This window comes from Macaca thibetana, chromosome 19, assembly GCF_024542745.1.
Source record: "Macaca thibetana thibetana isolate TM-01 chromosome 19, ASM2454274v1, whole genome shotgun sequence".
Lineage (NCBI taxonomy): Eukaryota > Metazoa > Chordata > Mammalia > Primates > Cercopithecidae > Macaca > Macaca thibetana.
The window spans coordinates 30,192,539-30,211,770 of NC_065596.1; the positions used below are offsets into that span (position 1 = coordinate 30,192,539).

The window sequence follows — 19,232 nt, forward strand, 5'->3', positions numbered from 1 at the left end:
CTTTCCCCTGCACGCCCTCTGCTCCTTAAATCTGCAGAGTGCATTGCTGCTCCTGGGCCTTCGCACTCACGGTTTCCTCTTCCTTTTCCCCTCAGGCAGCCACAGGTGGGGCGTGGTGCTCCTGACCGCCTTTCCTAGTCCGGGTGCTGCGCAGCACTTTCTCACAGAACTGCACTTCCTTTGTGGGTCTAATCACACTGCAGCCCGGAAGACACGCTCCTGGGCATTTCCTGTTCTTCAAACCTGCCAAAACTCCGGGAACCCTAACAAAGAACTCGAGGAATTTCTATGTAGCTCATTAAAGTGGCGCACTCACAGGGTCTTGGCTTAGACTTGGACTTCCGGCCACTCAACCAATTTTAATGTTGTGCATTTGCTTTCTATTCAGGTTTTTTACTTTTTCTTTTTTTTCTTCTTTTGAGATGGAGTCTCGCTCTGTTGCCCAGGCTGAAGTGCAATGGTGCGATCTTGGCTCACTGCAACCTCCGCCTCCTGGGTTCAAGCGATTCTCCTGCCTCAGCCTCTCCAGTAGCTGGGATTACAGGCGCGCACCACCACGCCCGGCTAAATTTTTTTTTTTTTTTTTGAGACAGAGTCTCACTCTGTCGCCCGGGCTGGAGTGCAGTGGCGGGATCTCAGCTCACTGCAAGCTCCGCCTCCCAGGTTTACGCCATTCTCCTGCCTCAGCCTCCCGAGTAGCTGGGACTACAGGCACCCGCCACCTCGCCCGGCTAGTTTTTTTTTTTTTATTTTTTAGTAGAGATGGGGTTTCACCGTGTTAGCCAGGATGGTCTCGATCTCCTGACCTCGTGATCCGCCCGTCTCGGCCTCCCAAAGTGCTGGGATTACAGGCTGGAGCCACCGCACCCGGCCTAATTTTTGTATTTTTTTTTTTTTTTTTTTTTTTTTGAGACGGAGTCTCGCTCTGTCCCCCAGGCTGGAGTGCAGTGGCCGGATCTCAGCTCACTGCAAGCTCCACCTCCCGGGTTCACGCCATTCTCCTGCCTCAGCCTCCCGAGTAGCTGGGACTACAGGCGCCCGCCACCACTCCCGGCTAATTTTTGTATTTTTTTTAGTAGAGACGGGGTTTCATGTGTTAGCCAGGATGGTCTCGATCTCCTGACCTCGTGATCCACCCACCTCGGCCTCCCAAAGTGCTGGGATTACAGGCTTGAGCCACCGCGCCCGGCCTAATTTTTGTATTTTTAATAGAGACAGAGTTTCACCATGTTGGCCAGGCTGGTCTCAACTCCTGACCTCAAGTGATCCGCTGGCCTCGGCCTCCCAAAGTGATGGGATTACAGGCGTGAGCCACCGTGCCTGGCCAGATTTTGTTCTTAATGTGAGACCACATTCAATATGCTTAGCTCGTTCTTTCAAACTCCAGCGTGCGCTGTAGGAGCGCTGTTTGCACGGCCCCGCATCCTCGCCTGCCCTGTCCCCAGGGCGCCCACGCCGCGAATGAAGGCGCCACGTCCTTGAGCACCCAAGCCGGTTTATTTGGTCTCCCGCATACACTCAGGCCTGCATCACCGGCCGCGATTTCTCCGCTTGCAGCTTTACTCCAGAGCCCGCGAAGCCGGTACCGCCCTGGGGGAGGTAGAGAGAAGGGCGAGGTGGAGGCCGGCCCGGGGGTGACCGGTGGGGCTCCAGGTGGTAGTGGGGATTCCTAAGCGGGTCAAGGTGAAGCGGGTTGCCGGCTAAGGAGTAGGAGTTGGGGAGGGGGCGAGGAGTAGGAGTAGGAGTTGGGGGGGGGCGAGGCAACCGCAGTGGGCATGGATGGACAGGGCGCAGGGCACAGAGAAGAGGGTAGAGAGTGGCGGGGAGGGGCCTTGGGAGGGGACGTGTGAAGGAGAGGGGTGGAGCCTTGGAGGGATGGAGGCAGGGGAGGGGCGGGGCCTTAAAAAATAGGGCGGGGACGGGGCCTGGGAGAGCAGGAGGAAATTGGGGGCCTTACAGAGCAGAGAAGAAGGCAGGGCCTTGGAGAGTTGGAGGAAGGGGAGGGGACGAGGCCTTGGAGGGGGTGAAGGGGAGGGGCGGGGCCTTGGAGTGCTGCGGGAAGGGCAGGGGTGGGACTCTCACCCGCTGCAGCACGATGATGTCGCGGTCTGTGAGTTTGTCTCCAGTCACAGGGTCCACCATGTCCTTCCGAATCAGCTTCTCCACGCATTCGAGGGTGACCACAGCCCCACTGCGGTGAGGGCGAAGGTGGGAGACTGATCAGAGGCCGTCCTGGAGACCTACTGGCCCCAAAGCCGGCCCGCCCCGCAGGTTCCCAGGTGGTCCCTTCCCTCCCCTCCTAGGTGACTCACGAGGGCCGCAGCACAGCGCAGGGGGTGGCGTTGCTCAGGCTGTCGCGGGTCACGGCGCACACGTAGCGCTCGCTGCGCGTGATGAGCCCCACGCGGTCCACGGAGCTGTCGAGTGGTGTGAAGTGCACGGGCGTCAGGTCTGACATGCGCAGGGGCTTCCCCGACATGGGGCAGGTCACCGTGCGGGACTGCGAGGGGCGGAGAGAGGCAGGCTCAGTAGGCAGGGCTGGCGCAGGTGGAGAACGGGTGGTCCCTGTGCGTGAGAAGGACGCTGGGGGACCCTGGCGCCCTGGCAGCGAGGGGCGCTGTGGGGGCTCACCGGCTTCTCCAGCTTGGTGGCCTTGGCTTCGGGCGTCAGTGACGGGATCCAGAAGCTGGGCAGCACTTTGTCCTTGTCCTTACTTGGAGGACCCACACTGGGCCCAGGTTGGGCATTATCTGTGGAGGAAGAAAGGGACTCAGATGCCGCCCCCTGGGCCCGCCCAGCCCGCGGCGCCCCGCCCCCCAACCCACCACAAGCGCACTCTGAGTCACCTGGGCTGGTGCCCGAGAGGGCCTTGGCTGTGAAAGGGTTGAGGGGCCGGCTTACGATGGCGGACTCCTTCTCCAGGAAGCCCCGCACATGGTCCTGCGAGGCCGCCCGCTGAAGCTCCTTCTGCTCCTCCCGCCGGGTGCCCCGCTGCTTCTCGTAGGCCTGCGGGGGCGGAAAGTAGGCTGAGCATCTGCCCGTGAGGGTGGGTTTGGACCACCCTCGGGGTTTGGAGGTATCTTCCTCTCATCTCACAGGTAGGTAAACTGAGGCCTACACAGTGGAGGCAGTATCTGGCAGAGGGTGGTAACTGCCTGGGCGGGTGTGAACCTTACTGCGTTGTATAGCCAGAGCGCCAGACTCAAAGCCCATCTCTGTCACTCTGTGGCCTGAGTGAGCACTATGACCGCTCCTGGCCTCAGTTTCTTCATCTGTAAAACAGGCTAACAGGGGTGACCCACCTCGGCGGCTCACTGAAGGTTACATAAGGTGAGTGTTTAAAGCATGGAGAGCCTCACCTGGCACTCAGCTAAGCGTTTAATTAATGTCACCTGCTGGCCAATTAGGTTTACTATACAGTGCATGCCCCAGACCGTGTTTGGGACGGGGGATGTAGACTCCAGGTCTAAGGGAATGCTGAGGAGCCCAGTCTACAGATGGGCAGGGAGTGAGGACGGGAGGAGTGAAGCCACGTCCTGAGCTCAGGCCCGCCTGGCGCACAGCAGGTGCCTAGGCAGTGCTGCAGTTCGAGACCACCCTGGGCCACCCAGCTGAGTGAGGAGGTAACAGTGACAGTGATGGATGCTCAGGAGGGCCTCCGACATGACAACCAGGCTGCGTGGAGGACATGGGCACGGGGGAGCCACTTGCTCAGGACAAAAAGCCCAATAAGCACATGACCTGTAGTGTTTCCTCAGTGCCAACAAACAGGCAGGGGAAGAGGGGGACAGACCCACTGTGCCTCAAATGGGGATAAACAGGGCCCCTCCTACCCATCAAATGGCTTTGTCCATGGAAGGCCAGGCCAGGTTCCCAGTAAAACGCCTTGAGAATGCTCATCTGCCTGCACCTCCCAGGTTCCCTGCTGTGTCCTCTGATTTGGCCCTGTCAGCCCATTTTACAGATGATGAAACTGAGGCCCAGAAAAATGAAGTGATGTCGATTCATTTAGCACATCTTTTTTTTTTTTTCTTTTTTTTTTAAACAGAATCTCGCTTTGTCACCCAGGCTGAAGTGCAGTGATGCCATCTCAGGTCATTGCAACCTCTACCTCACGGGTTCAAGCGATTCTCCTGCCTCAGCTTCCTGAATAGCTGGGATTACAGGCACCTGCTATGCCCAGCTAATTTTTTTTTTTTTTTTTGTATTTTTAGTAGAGACAGGGTTTCACCATGTTGGCCAGGCTGACCTCTAACTCCTGACCTCAAGTGATCCGCCTGCCTCGGCCTCCCAAAGTGCTGGGATTACAGGTGTGAGCCACCGCTGCCGGCCCATTTAGCACATCTTTACTAAGGACCTAAGCCACAGGGGGGAAAACTCGAAGTCCAGAAGGGAAAGTGGGCGTGTGTCAGACAGCCACAGGTAGAGTTACAACTATGCCAAGTGCTAACAGAAGAGGTGACTGGGGCAGATCCAGGGGACTGGCAGGAGCTCAGAGGAGGCAGCACCTGGGCTGAAATCGGTGAGGAGGATTTGGCCGGAAGCAGGAGGGGAACGGTGTACCAGGCAGAGGGAACTGAGACTGGAGGGCTCCAAGTGGCTCTGCCTGTGAGCTCAGACTCACAAGCTCCTGCCTGCCTGTGCCTCCTTCTCCCCATCCCCATCACCTTCATCTGCCGGGCGATCTCCTTCTTCTGGTGCAGAATGTACTCCAGGATGGCCTCACGCTCATACAGGTAGCCATCTGGGCTGCAAAGACAGGGTGCAATGAGGAAGAAAGAAAGTGATCCTCCCGCCTCGGCCTCCTGAAGTGCTGGGATTACAGGCAGGAGCCATCATGATCAGCCCCAAGTTCAATTATTCGCTAGAATTCACAGAACTCAGCAAAGCTGTTACACTCATGGTGATAGTTCACTGCAGTGAAAGGATGCAGACTAAAATCAGCAAAGGAAAAAGGCACGTGGGGCAGAATCTAATAGAGACCAGATTTCAGCTTGCAGCTGTCCTCTCCCAATAGAGTTGCAGGGAAAGTGCTTCATTCTCGCAGCAACAATGTGTGCCACATGTTGTTGCAGCCAGGAGTTCGAGACCAGCCTGGGCAACAAAGTGAGATCCCCTGTCTACAAAAAACAAACAAAAAAGCCAGGTGTGGTAGTGCACCCCCGTGGTTCCAGCTACTCAGGGGGCTGAGGCAGGAGGATCATCTGAGCCTGGGAGATCAGTGAGCCAAGATCTCCTCATTGCACTCCAGCCTGGACAACAAAGTGAAGACTCTGTCTCAAAAAAAAAAAAAAAAGAAAGAAAAAAAGAAACTGAAGGTGGCCTTGGGGGCCCTGATCATTACTGTCTTCTACAAAATATACCACTAATTGAGCACGTATTTAGTGCCTGGACTCAGCACCCGTTAAGCCTTTGTCCTACCATCACAGGCAGGTCATGGGAAGTGTCCGAAGGTGAGCTGCTGTGATGGCCTCGGCAGTGCTCCAAGAGCCCTACACCCCATTAGGACTATGTTCCTTTCCATCTGTTCCACACTATGAAACAGACACTAGGATCATGCCCATGTCCCAGGTCAGAAAACAGAGGCTCTGAGGATAAACTGCTCGTCCAGGGTTCCCTGGCTGTGCAGGTGGCCAGGCCCACACACACAGCCTCCTCCTGGTGGTTCCCTTGCCCTCCCCACCCAGACCTACCCATCCCTGTTCCCAGCTCACGTGACAACAGGATCGTGGCAAGGCTGCAGGGACAGACAACAGCAGTCGAAGTCCTTCACGGCATCCCGGCTCAGTCGAATGTTCTGGGTCCCATAGCCTGAGGCCGCTGGGGACAGAGAGGGGCAGAGTGATGGAGGGGCAGAGCGACAGGAGACATGCCCGTCTCCAAAGCCCCAGAGAGAGAGGCAGAGAGACAACGGGGTGGTGGGGGTGGGGGACTCAGAAACAGGCAGTTGGGAGCCGCTGTCTGTGTGCTGGGGCCATGGGCTGAACCCACAGGGAGGTGTCAACCCTGGAGGGTGAGAGGCAAACAGGCCTGGTCACTGAGTGGCAGCTCAGTGGAGGGGCTGACGGCTGACTCCCCTCCACCCTTCTGGCTGTGACCAAGCTCCAGTGCCTGTCCCTCTTTGGGCCTCAGTTTCTTCTTCTGGAGCATGGGGTAACAACAGCGCCATCCCTGACACTCTTGTTGGGAGGAGTGAGTTCATGCGCAGAAGGCAGGGAACACAGTGCCAGGCCACATGGGGGCGTGGGATCACCCGGCTGTTGTTTACATGGTCATGGCCATCAGTGTGTGTCGGGGGCGGGAGACAGACATCCGGCACGAGGGGAGATGGTGACTCCAAGACACATCCATGCCCCGCCCTGCCCTAGCCCTGCACCTGTGTCCTTCTTCTTCTCGTGGTAGGTGTAGACGGCCCCCGCAGTGCAGTTCTTGCCGTGCCGTGTCATCCTGGGGAGGAAGGGACAGTGGCAGGGCTGTGGTGACCGGAGGCAGGCAGCACAGGGAAGACCTCTACAGCCCTCAGAGCTGATCTGCCCCCTCGATGGGAAAGCGGAGGTGGAGAAGCGGGGTGAGGTGGAGGAGAGGGAGGGCATGTGGTCACCAGGCCTCCTCCTGGAAGTCCCCCTTCCAGACTCACCTAGACTCATTTATATATGAAAATAGCACCTTTACCAACAGAATTCTTTGTTTGGAGGGAAGAGGGTGGGGATCCAGGGTTCAAATTCTACCCACTACTTCAGATTAGCTGGGGTGGTGGCTGTGCCATTTAATGGAGGCAGAAAAAAAAAGACACTAAGGGGGCCACTACTGTTGATGAATCCACTCCACCTTCCCTTCCCCTCTCCTATCTGTAGGCTCTGACTGAGGCCAAGGCGTGGACCAGCCCCGTGATTTGGCTCAAGGCTTGGCACTTAGCCAAGGCTTGACCCAATCGCTGCCTACGAGTCCACTAGCGATTGGATCTAGCGTCTGTGATTATATCTCAGATCGACCAATCAGAGGGCAGGTCAGAGTAGGGCTCTGTGGCTAGGGGAAGAGCTACCTCCACTCCCACTGCCGGTAAAGGAGGAAGAGAAGACCCCAGAATCCTGGAGCTCAATTCAAAAAGCAAAACTTTATTCTGTAAGTTTTCAAACACATACAAAACCAGAATAGTGTAAGGAACCCCATGTACCCATGTCCTGAGGTCCAGCAGCTGTCAACATCTTGCCACCCTACTTTGATACCTTTGATCATTCCCCATACTTGAGTGCAAGCCCCACCCTTTTAAAAGACTTTATTGAGACATAATTCACATACCATAAAATTGACCCTTTTTTTTTTTTTTTTTTTTTTTGAGATGGAGTTTCGCTCATGTTGCCCAGACTGGAGTGCAACGGCATGATCTTGGCTCACTGAAACCTCCGCCTCCCAAGTTAAAGCGATTCTCCTGCCTCAGCCTCCCAAATAGCAGGGATTACAGGTGCCTGCCACCACACCTGGCTAATTTTTTTGTATTTTTAGTAGAGATGGGGTTTCACCCTGTTGGCCAGGCTGGTCTTGAACTCCTGACCTCAGATGATCCACCCACCTCAGTCTCCCAAAGTGCTGGGATTACAGGCGTGAGCCACTGCGCCTGGCCCCTGCATGCTTTTTTATCCCTTAAAAGAATTCAGAGCCAGGCTCAGGGCTCACGCCTGTAATCCCAAAACTTTGGGAGGCCGAAGCAAGAGGACTGCTTGAGTCCACAAGATAGAGATGAGCCTAGGCAACACAGCAAGATCCATCTCTATTAAATTTAAAAAGAAATAAGTTGATGGCCAGGTGCAGTGCCTGACACCTGTAATCCCAACACTTTGGGAAGCCGAGGTGGGGGCAGATCATGAGGCCAAGAGATCAAGATCATTCTGGCCAACATGGTGAAACCCCATCTCCACTAAAAATACAAAAATTAGCTGGGCGTGGTGCAGGCCTGCAATCCCAGCTATTCGGGAGGCTGAGGCAGAAGAATCGCTTGAACCCAGGAGGTGCAGGTTGCAGCGAGCTGAGATTGCACCACTGGACTCCAGCCTGGTGACACAGTGAGACAAAGAAAGAAGAAAAGAAAAGAAAAAAAAAAAGAAAGGAAAGAAAGAAGGAAGGAAGGAAACAAAGAAAGAATCTAGTAACATTATGTACTAGTCTCACTCATCTCTAAGTTGCCACCTAAAAATTCTCCCAAGCTTAAACAGTTGCAAAGGATACAATTTCCAGCAACGTAAATGTGTAGCTAATGGAATCTAAATACTGTAATGATTTGAGACCATTTGAAAAATGCAAGAAAAAGCTCTGCTTTAACAGCAGAAAATTGTACATGTCCTGTTTTTCTCTTTGAACTTGTATTTCTTTTCCACTTCCCTCTCTGCCACCCATTTTTAATCTAGCATCTTTTTTTTTTTTTTTTTTTTTTTTTTGAGACAGGGACTCGCTCTGTTGTCCAGGCTGGAGTGCAGTGGTACAATCACAGCTCACTGCAGCGTTGACCTCCTGGGCTCAAGTGATTCTCCTGCTTCAGCCACCCGAGTAGCTGGGACTACAGGCATGTGCCACCACGCCCAACTAATTTTTGTATTTTTAGTAGAGATGGGGTTTTGCCATGTTGCCCAGGTTGGCCTCAAACTCCTGGACTCAAGTGAACTCCTGGCCTCCCAAAATGTTGGGATTATAGGTGTGAGCCACTGCGCCTGGCACATCCTATTTTTTGTGCTTGAAAATTCTTTTGTTTTGAGACGGACTTTTGCTCTTGTTGCCCAAGCTGGAGTGCAATGGCGTGATCTAAACTCACTGCAACCTCCGCCTCTTGGGTTCAAGCAATTCTCCTGCCTCAGCCTCCTAAGTTGCTGGGATTACAGGTGCACGCCACCACACCTGGCTAATTTTTTGTATTTTTAGCAAAAATGGGGTTTCACCATGTTGGCCAGGCTGGTCTTGAACTCCTGACCTCAGGTGATCCACCTGCCTCGGCCTCCCAAAGTGCTGGGATTACAGGTGTGAGCCACTGCACCTGGCCTGAAAATACTTGCTTTAGTGATCACCCTGTTATATATCTCTGCAAGAAAAAAAAATATGGATAGGAAATCCTTTTAAACATTTCCCATCGTTCCTAGGCTATAAGAGTCCAATATTCTTCTAGCAGCGGACCCACACTTTGGGTCCTCGGTGTGGTCCCCCAACACATTTCTAGGGAGTCTGCAAGGTCAAAACTGTTATCTTAATAATACTAAGACATTATTTGCCTTTCTCATTCTCATTCTTTCACAAGTACAACAGAGGCTCCATGAGGTGTGATACTGCAACACTAAATTAGTAGTAATTTGTTACAACAATGATAGGAAACTAATATAGTCACCAGGGAAACGCACATTAAAACTTCACTGAGGGCTGAGTGCAGTGGCTCACACCTGTAATCTCAGCACTTTGGAGGCTGAGGCAGGCAGATCACTTGAGGTCAGGAGTTTGAGACCAGCCTGGCCAACATGGCGAAACTCCATCTCTACTAAAAATACAAAAAGTTAGCCAGGCGTGGTGGTGCGCGCCTGTAATCCCAGCTACTGGGGAGGCTGAGGCATGAGAATCACCTGAACTCGGGAGGCAGAGGTTGCAGTGAGCCAAGATCGCACCACTGCACTCTAGCCTGGGGGACAGAGCGAGACTCCATCTCAAACAAAACAAAACAAAACAAAATAAAACTTCACTGAGATACCTCCCCCCACGTACCACAAGGGCTGCAATTAGACAGAGGGGTGCAGGCAAGGACACGGAGCTACTAGAACCCTCATGCACTGCTGGGGGAGTGCAGACAAGCACAACCACTTTGGAAAGCAACTGTCAGTATCTACTGAAGCCAGGCATATGCCAATCCTATGAGCCAGCAATTCCTCTCCCACATATACACCTAACAGAAGGGTACTCCTGTTTACAAGACACATACTGCCCTATTCTCAATAGCTCACAAACTAGAAACTACCCCACCCCTGTCAGCACAGAGTAGATAAAGAAACTGGGCCATAGCACATAATGGAAACGCCCAGCAATCAGACACAACAGCCTACTGTCATACCCATAGTATAGCTGAATCTCACAGACACCGTGCAGGCCAGACACCAGACATGCAAAAGAAAACTTACTGGATGGTCCCATTCATGTGAAGTTCAAAAACTCACAAAGTAATTATGACATTAGAAGTTATGTGTGGGTGGGTGTGGTGGTTCGCACCTGAAGTACAAGCACTTGGGGAGGCCAAGGCAGGAGGATCGTTTGAGCCCAGGAGTTTGAGACCCGCCTCAGCAACACAGCAAAACCTTGTCACTACGAAACATAGAAAAATTAGCTGGGCATGGTGGTGCACGCCTGTAGTCGCAGCTACTTGGGAGTCTGAGATGGATCACCTGAGCCCAGGGAGGTCAACGCTGCAGTGAGCCATGATTGGGCCACTGCACTCCAGCCTGGGAGTCAGAGTGAGACCCTGTCTCAAAAAAACAAAAAAAAAGTCAGGTGCCTTTGGGAGGCGGAAGGTGGGGTGACTGGGAGGGGCACAGGTAGCCTCTGGGAGGCTGGGAATGTTGTTTCTTGTTCTGGGTGCTGGTTACATGGGTGTGTTTGCCCTGAAACTCGCTGGGTTAGACAGTTATGCTTTCTGTACTTCTTGGTACATGTTATAAAAAGAAATTGGCTGGGCGCCATGGTGCATGCCCAGCCAATGTCTTTGGCTATAATCTCACCACTTCAGGAGGCTGAAGCTGGAGGATCACTTGAGCTCAGGAGTTCGAGACTAGCCTGGGCAACATACTGAGACGCCATCTCTACAAAAAAAAAAAGTATATAAGGTGGGCGCAGTGGCTCGCGCTTGTAATCCCAGCACTTTGGGAGGCCGAGGCAGGTGGATCATGAGTTCAGGAGATCGAGACCATCCTGGGCAATTCAGTGAAAGCCTGTCTCCACTAAAAAATACAAAAAACTAGCCGGGCATGGTGGTGGGTGCCTGTAGTTCCAGCTACTCAGGAGGCTGAGGCAGGAGAATGGCGTGAACCCGGGAGGCGGAGCTTGTAGTGAGCTGAGATCGCGCCACTGCACTCCAGCCTGGGCAACAGAGAGAGACTCCGTCTCAAAAAAAAAAAAAAAAGAAAGAAATCAATGGCTCCATCTTGGCCATCATTCCCCCTCAGCCCACCAGGCACGTCCTTGGTCTCTATGTGGCTACAGATTCGTCCCTGCATGAACGCGACTCTTGGATTTGACACCTGTGGACAGACATCCTTGTCCATTATGACAAAGCAGTTTGGTACCCAATGTGTAGTATGTGTCCAAGGATGTTTTTCAGATAAATTCTTTTTTCCTTTCTTTCTTCCTTTTTTTTTTTTGAGATGGAGTGTCGTTCTGTCATCCAGGCTGGAGTGCAGTGGCGTGATCTTTGCTCTGTCCAGCCTGGGCGACAGAGCGAGACTCCGTCTCAAAAAAAAAAAAAAAAAAAAAAAAAAAAAAAAAAAAAAAAAAAAAAAAAGAAAAAGACAAGAACGGAATACAAAAGGAGAGAACAGTTTCACACAGGCGAGGTGGTTAAGACATACCAACATACTCCAAAATATATGGCACTTGACCTTGACAAAGACTTGAAGTTTGTTATGGCAATGGGTGTGGGGTGGAGGGAGCAGCTTGTGAATTACTGTGATGTGGTGGAAGGAGGGTTATCTGAGATCTGATGGAAAGTCCTAGTACCAGATGTGGATGGGTGTGGCTCCTAACACCCGGGGAACTGCGGCGGTGGTATTTGTTTGAAGTGCCGTGTATGTGTGCTTTGTGTATTCCTACACACACACTTATAGCAGAGTGCAGTTTCCTGGATTCACCTTGGATGAGCATAAGCAAATGTGAAATTGGGGTTATGCTCAAATTGTTCCCTGATATATCAACTGCATTGGAATAAATTCACATTTTCAAAATAAGTATTGTAGTAGAACTGATGGTACATGAAACTTCAGCAAATCAAAAAGAAAATAAAAGCCACTCCAATAGAAAGATGAGTAAAAGAGGCTGGGTGCCATAGCTCATGCCTGTAATCCCAACACTTTGGGAGGCCAAGGCGGGAAGACTGCTTAAGGCCAGGAGTTCAAGACCAGCCTGGGCAATATAGTTAGACTCCATCTCTGAAAAAAAAAAAAAAAAATTGTTTATTATTTTTTCTTGAGAAGGAGTCTTGCTCTGTCACCAGGCTGGAGGGCAGTGGCATGATCTTGGCTCACTGCAACCTCTTGGCTCACTGCAACCTCCGCATCCCAGGTTCAAGCAATTCGCCTGCCTCAGCCTCCTGAGTAGCTGGGACCACAGGCGTGCACCACCACACCCGGCTAATTTTTGTATTTTTAGCACAGATGGGCTTTCGCCATGTTGGTCACACTGGTCTTGAACTCCTGACCTCGTGATCTGCCCGCCTTGGACTCCCGAAGTGCTGGGATTACTGGTGTGAGCCCACTGCGCCCAGCCTGGGAGGATCTTTAAATCATAGTGCTTGATGAGAAAAGAGTAAAACGAGCTCAATACCATGTAGGCACAGGAAATCTACAGGTGCAGACAATTATCCTTTTTTTTTTTTTTTTTGAGACGGAATCTTGCTCTGTCGCCCAGTTTGGATTGCAGTGGCACAATCTAGGCTCACTGCAGGCTCCGCCTCCTGGATTCATGCCATTCTCCCGCCTCAGCCTCTGGAGTAGCTGGGACTACAGGCGCCCGCCACCAGGCCCAGCTAATTTTTTTTTATTTTTTTTTAGTAGAGACGGGGTTTCACCATGTTAGCCAGGATGGTCTCGATCTCCTGACCTCGTGATCCGCCCACCTCGGCCTCCCAAAGTGTTGCAATTACAGGCATGAGCCACCGTGCCCAACCTACAATGATACATTTTATTTTATTTTTTATTTATTTTTTTTTTTTTGAGATGGACTCTCGCTCTGTCGCCCAGGCTGGAGTGCAGTGGCCGGATCTCAGCTCACTGCAAGCTCCGCCTCCCGGGTTTACGCCATTCTCCTGCCTCAGCCTCCCGAGTAGCTGGGACTACAGGCGCCCGCCACCGCGCCCGGCTAAGTTTTTTTTTTTGTATTTTTTAGTAGAGACGGGGTTTCACCGTGTCGGCCAGGATGGTCTCGATCTCCTGACCTCGTGATCCGCCCGTCTCGGCCTCCCAAAGTGCTGGGATTACAGGCGTGAGCCACCGCGCCTGGCCAATGATACATTTTAAAGAACACTTGGCCAGGCACGGTGGCTCACGCCTGTAATCCCAGCACTTTAGGAGGCCGAGGCAGGCGGATCACCTGAGGCAGGAGTTTGAGACCCGCCTGGCCAACATGGTGAAACCCCGTCTCTACTAAAAATACAAAAATTAGCCGGGCGTGGTGGCAGGCACCTGTAATCTCAGCTACTCAGGAGTCTGAGGCAAGAGAATCACTTGAACCCAGGAGGTGGAGGTTGCAGTGAGCTGAGATCGCGCCATCACACTCCAGCCCGGGGGACAAAAGTGACACTTCGCCTCAAACAACAACAACAACAACAACAATAACAAAAACACTTGCGGGACGGGCGAGGTGGCTCACGCCTGAGGCCAGCAGATCACCTGAGGTCAGGAGTTCAAGACCAGCCTGGCCAACAAGGTAAAACCCTGTCTCTACCAAAAATACAAAAATTAGCCGGGTGCAGTGGGTGCCCGTAATCCCAGCTACTTGGGAGGCTGAGGCACGAGAATCGCTTGAACCCAGGAGGCGGAGGTTGCAGTGAGCCGAGATTGTGCCAATGTACTCCAGCCTGGGTGACAGAGACTAGTCTCAAAAAATAAAGAATAAAAAATAAAGAACACTTGCAGACAAAAGGCTCCACATTACACATATTAGTTGTATTCAGGAAAGATTGTCTCCTGCTCTCAACTAGGCTGCAAGTAAGATCCAGAAGTTGGGGTGGGGAGCACAACCAAGGGTCCCACCGATGTAAAAAGCAACTTCATCTCTATCGCCCCCTTCTGGTTGCTTTGAGAAACTTGCCTTTCCCATTCAAAACTTGAAACACAAACCTTTAGGAGCTACGGAGCTCTCTCTCCCCCTACTGGCGTCTTCTCAGAAGCCACTCTGGGTTTTATGTATATTTACACAGAATCAACGCAAAGACCTTTACAGTTGGATGCGTTTTGACAAATGTATACACCCTTGTGACCTATGGAGATACAGAACCTTCCTATCACCCTAAATACCCCCTCACGCCCATTCCTGATCAATGTGCCCCTTGAGGCAGACAGGGCTGCTTGCAGAAGGGGACCTTGATCAAATACCCCAACTTGACCCAGGGTCCCCTCCACGTGCCAGGCTCCTCCTCCGACTTCCTCCTGACCGCCAAGCTTCTCAGTGAACGTCCAGCACCTGTTGCCTCCCCTCACTCACCTGCCACCCGCTCCCCAGCCCCCACAACTGCCACTCATGAAGGTCACGGTGACCTTCTCGTGGACACATTCCCCACTCTATTCTTAGTTGTCAACTCCCTTGACCCTCTGCGGTATTTGGCTCTAGGCACCTTGGCTTTCCCAGAGATGAGCTTGCTTGCTGTTTTGTGGCCAAGAACTGAGGTTTCAACACAGATGGGAACATTTTCCCTCCAAAAATGGGAGGAACAGCTGTAGAGGAAGCATTTAAACTTTTTTCAATTTTTTTTTTTTGAGATGGAGTCTTACTCTCTTGCCCAGGCTGAAGTGCAGTGGCACGATCTGCAACCTCCACCTCCCGGGTTCAAGCAATTCTCCTGCCTCAGGCTCCCAAGTAGCTGGGATAACAGGCGCCCACGCCCAGTTGTTGTTGTTTTTTTTTTTTTAAGTAGAGACAGGGTTTCACCATGTTGCCCAGGCTAGTTCTGAACTCCTGACCTCGTGATCCGCCCACCTCGGCCTCCCAAAGTGCTAGGATAACGGGCGGGAGCCACCGCGCCCGGCAAACTCTTTGATTTTTAAAACTCAGTGATTTTTAAGATCCTGAGACCAGGCTGGGCACGGTGGCTCACGCCTGTTAATCCCAGCACTTTGGGAGGCCGAGGCGGGCGGATCACGAGGTCAGGAGATCAAGACCATCCTGGCTAACACGGTAAAACCCTGTCTCTACCGAAAATACAAAAAATTAGCCGGGCGCAGTGGCGGGCGCCTGTAGTCCCAGCTACTCGGGAGGCTGAGGCAGGAGAATGGCATGAACCTGGGAGGCAGAGCTTGCAGTGAGCCGAGATCGCGCCACTGCACTCCAGCCTGGGTGACAGAGGGAGACTTCATCTCAAAAACAAAAAAAAGATCCTGAGACCAGAAAGTGTGAGCGCCTCCAACCAAGGGTTGAAGAATAGCCAGGTTCGGGATTTATAAACTCCGAAAGCTGAGCTCTCCTGCCCCACACTGTATTGTCTCCTTGGTAGGTCCAATTTCAAAATAGAAAGCAGACTGCTGCCATCTGCTATCACCAGTATTTCAGAGAGGAAACAGACAAAGAGCAGGAGCAACCGATGTCAGCATCATCCCTGCCTCACAGGACAGGAAACAGGCTCACAGCATCTCCCAGCTGGGAAGTGGCAGAGCTGGGACTCAGACCCAGGCAGCCAGGCTCTGGACCATTCTGACAACTGTCCAGGAAAGTCACAGTCTCAGAAAAAAGGGCCAATCAGGCTTACACCTGTAATCCCAGCACTTTGGGAGGCCGAGACAGGTGGATCACGAGGTCAAGACAGTGAGACCATCCAGGCCAACATGGTGAAACCCCACCTCTATTAGCTGGGTGTGGTGGCGGGCGCCTGTAGTCCCAGCTGCTCGGGAGGCTGAGGCAGGAGTATCGCTTGAACCCAGGAGGTGGAGTTTGCAGTGAGCCCAGATCACACCACTGCACTTCAGCCTGGCAACAGTGCGAGACTCCATCTCAAAAAAAAAAAAAAAAAAAAGAAAGAAAAGAAAAGAAAAAAAGCTGCTCTGAACTAGACCCTGGCTCTAAGCATTTCACTGAGTATCACAACACCTCAAATGGTTGAATATCACAGCACTCCACTGAATATCACAACACCTCAAATGGTTGAATATCACAGCACTCCACTGAATATCACAACCCCTCAAATGGTTGAATATCACAACACTCCACTGAATATCACAACACCTCAAATGGTTGAGTATCACAGCACTCCACTGAATATCACAACACCTCAAATGGTTGAATATCACAGCACTCCACTGAATATCACAACACCTCAAATGGTTGAATATCACAGCACTCCACTGAATATCACAACACCTCAAATGGTTGAATATCACAGCACACTCCACTGAATATCACAACACCTCAAATGGTTGAATATCACAACACTCCACTGAATATCACAACACCTCAAATGGTTGAATATCACAACACTCCACTGAATATCACAACACCTCAAATGGTTGACTATCACAACACTCCACTGAATATCACAACACCTCAAATGGTTGAATATCACAACACTCCACTGAATATCACAACACCTCAAATGGTTGACTATCACAACACTCCACTGAATATCACAACACCTCAAATGGTTGAATATCACAACACTCCAATGAATATCACAACACCTCAAATGGTTGCCATAAATGAAGAGAGGCACAGAGGCGGTGCCCTAGGTTATGCAGCTAGTGAGTCCTACAGCTGAGTTTGATCCAAGCACCTGTGGCTTTGACCACCCACTGTGGCAGCTGGCTGCAGGCGGCCTCAGGCACTGTGCTGAACTCTGAGAGAGGATCGGACAGCTAGTGTGTGTCTTGTCCTCCCCGAGATCCTGTCTCCTTTCTCCGCCAGAGCACTGCCAAGGTATGCCTCCTCTAAGAAGCCTGCCTCTCCGGGATCAGTTAGGTTCTCCTCACACTTGACCATGCCCTGAGCTACCTCCATTATAGCCCATCCCTTGGTATTTCGGCTCCAGAGTAGGGGCCCCTGGTTGGTGGGGCCTGGGTTGAACTTCAATCTGGGTCCCAGCATTGCCTGGCACCTGGGAGGTCTCAGAGATGTCATGATAGAATCGATGAACCACCTTCAATCCTAGGGCCAGGGGAGGTGGGTTAGCAATAAGCTAACCGTGCAGCTATGACATCATGCCGTTAATACACTCATAATTCATTAGGAACACGTGAATCACAGCAGCACTAGAAGAACAGAAGTAATCATCATATCCTTTAATCCCTTAAGAATCAGACCTTGTGGGAAGCACTTTCCATATGTGAACACATTTGGTCCTCAGGACGACCTCCCCACGTTCTGCCCCTTTTATTTCATTTAATTAATTAATTAATGTATTAATTTTTGGGGACGGAGTCTCACTCTGTCACCCGGACTGGAGTGCAGTGGCGCAATCTTGACTCACTGCAACCTCCGCCTCCCGGGTTCAAGTGATCCTCCTGCCTCAGCATCCCAAGTAGCTGGGATTACAGGCACGCACCACCATGCCCAGCTACTTTTTTTGTATTTTTAGTAGAGACGGTGTTTCACCATGTTGGCCAGGCTGGTCTGGAACTCCTGACCTCAGGTGATCTACCCACCTCGGCCTCCCAAAGTTCTGAGATTACAGGCATGAGCTACCGCGCCCGGCATCGCCCATTTAATAGGTAGGAAAATTAAGGCTTGAAGAAATTGGCCTCTGACAAACCAGTCTCGGGGGGCTTTTCAGAATGGAAGTTGATTAAGTCACTCTCTTCAACTGCTTCTTGGACATGACTCAGGACAAAAACCAAACTGTTCAGACTCTAAGTGTAAGAGAAATGGGAGAATAGGAAAACTGCCATTTTGCAACCTCTGGTGAAATAGTTGACTCAGGCAATGATTGTTGATGGATGGCATTAATGGAGAGGCTGATGGGGCCTGGAGAGTCACAGGATGCTAATTCTCGCTGCTGGAAAAGACACAGTTGTAACTTTACAGTGCGCTTTTCGATGGCTGCCACCCGTCTCAGTCTACTCCCGCTGCCATAACAAAACACCACTCTGGGAGGCTTAAACGATAGACATATTTTCTCCAGTTCCTGAGGCTGGAAGTCTAAGTTCAGGCTGCCAGCATGGTGGAGTTCTGGTGACACCCTCTTCCTGGTTTGCAGATGGCTACCTTCAGTGGCAGAGAGAGCGCTCTCTGGTGCCTCCTGTTTTTTGTGGGGAGTCTCACTCTGTCACCTAGGCTGGAGTGCAGCAGCAGATCTCAGCCTACTGGAACCCCCCCCCTCCTAGGCTCAAGTGATTCTCCTGCCTCAGCCTCCTAAGTAGCTGGGATTACAGGCGTCCACCACCATGCCTTGCTAATTTTTTTTTTTTTTTTTTTTTTTTTTTGAGACGGAGTCTTGCTCTGTCGCCCAGGCTGGAGTGCAGGGGCATGATCTTGGCTCATTGCAAGCTCTGCCTCCCAGGTTCACGCCATTCTCCTGCCTCAGCCTCCTGAGTAGCTGGGACTACAGGCGCCCGCCACCACACCCAGCTAATTTTTTGTATTTTTAGTAGAGACGGGGTTTCACCGTGTTAGCCAGGATGGTCTCGATCTCCTGACTTTGTGATCTGCCCACCTCGGCCTCCCAAAGTGCTGGGATTACAGGCGTGAGCCGCCGCGCCCGGCCTAATTTTTGTATTTTTAGTAGAGATGGGGTTTCACCATGTTGGCCAGACTGGTCTTGAACTCCTGAGCTCAGGTGATCCACCCACCTCAGCCTCCCAAAGTGCTGGGATTATAGGCATGAGCCACTGTGCGCGGGCGGCCTCCTCCTTTTAAAGGACACCAATCCATCAGATTAGGGCTCTGCCCTTTCACCTTAATTATCTCCATAAATTATGGCCCTACCTCCAAACATAACCACCTTGGGGAGTGAGGGCTTCAACATACGAATCTGGGGGGACATTCAGTGTATAATGCTGCCTGAAGCCTGAATGAATTACGCCACCCCTGAAAGTGGGGCATCCAGGCCGTATGCAACATGAAGGGGCCACCTCTGAAGTAATCACTTGACGGCTGAACGGAAATTTAATCAAGTCTTTACATTCAATTTCCTGATTCTAGGAAGTCAGGGGATACAGTAGGGAATAACAAAAAACGGCCAGAGAGTAACTGTTTTGAACTTTGCAGGCCAAACAGCCCCTGTAAGTATCCCACTCGGCCCCTGTAGCATAAAAGCAGCCACAGACACACAACTTTATTTTTGGATTCTGACACGGAATCAC

General features: G+C 51.7%; 1 protein-coding gene across 2 annotated transcripts in view; it reads right to left on the reverse strand.

Annotated features, from left to right (window-relative positions):
* Positions 1-1,482: 1,482 nt before the first annotated feature.
* The window catches only part of NOSIP (nitric oxide synthase interacting protein), a 46,174-nt gene continuing 28,424 nt past the window's right edge, over positions 1,483-19,232 (reverse strand). The window contains exons 2-10 of one of the 2 annotated variants that reach the window (XM_050771553.1): positions 10,234-10,326; positions 6,377-6,447; positions 5,715-5,820; positions 4,668-4,749; positions 2,847-3,006; positions 2,632-2,750; positions 2,313-2,500; positions 2,083-2,191; positions 1,483-1,590 (exon numbers count right to left, since the gene is read on the reverse strand). In XM_050771553.1, coding sequence (XP_050627510.1) covers positions 1,519-1,590; positions 2,083-2,191; positions 2,313-2,500; positions 2,632-2,750; positions 2,847-3,006; positions 4,668-4,749; positions 5,715-5,820; positions 6,377-6,446 — 906 coding nt within the window. In that variant the 5' untranslated portion in view covers position 6,447; positions 10,234-10,326 and the 3' untranslated portion in view covers positions 1,483-1,518. The remainder of the gene's footprint in view (positions 1,591-2,082; positions 2,192-2,312; positions 2,501-2,631; positions 2,751-2,846; positions 3,007-4,667; positions 4,750-5,714; positions 5,821-6,376; positions 6,448-10,233; positions 10,327-19,232) is intronic. The other variant, XM_050771552.1, reaches the window with a different exon arrangement.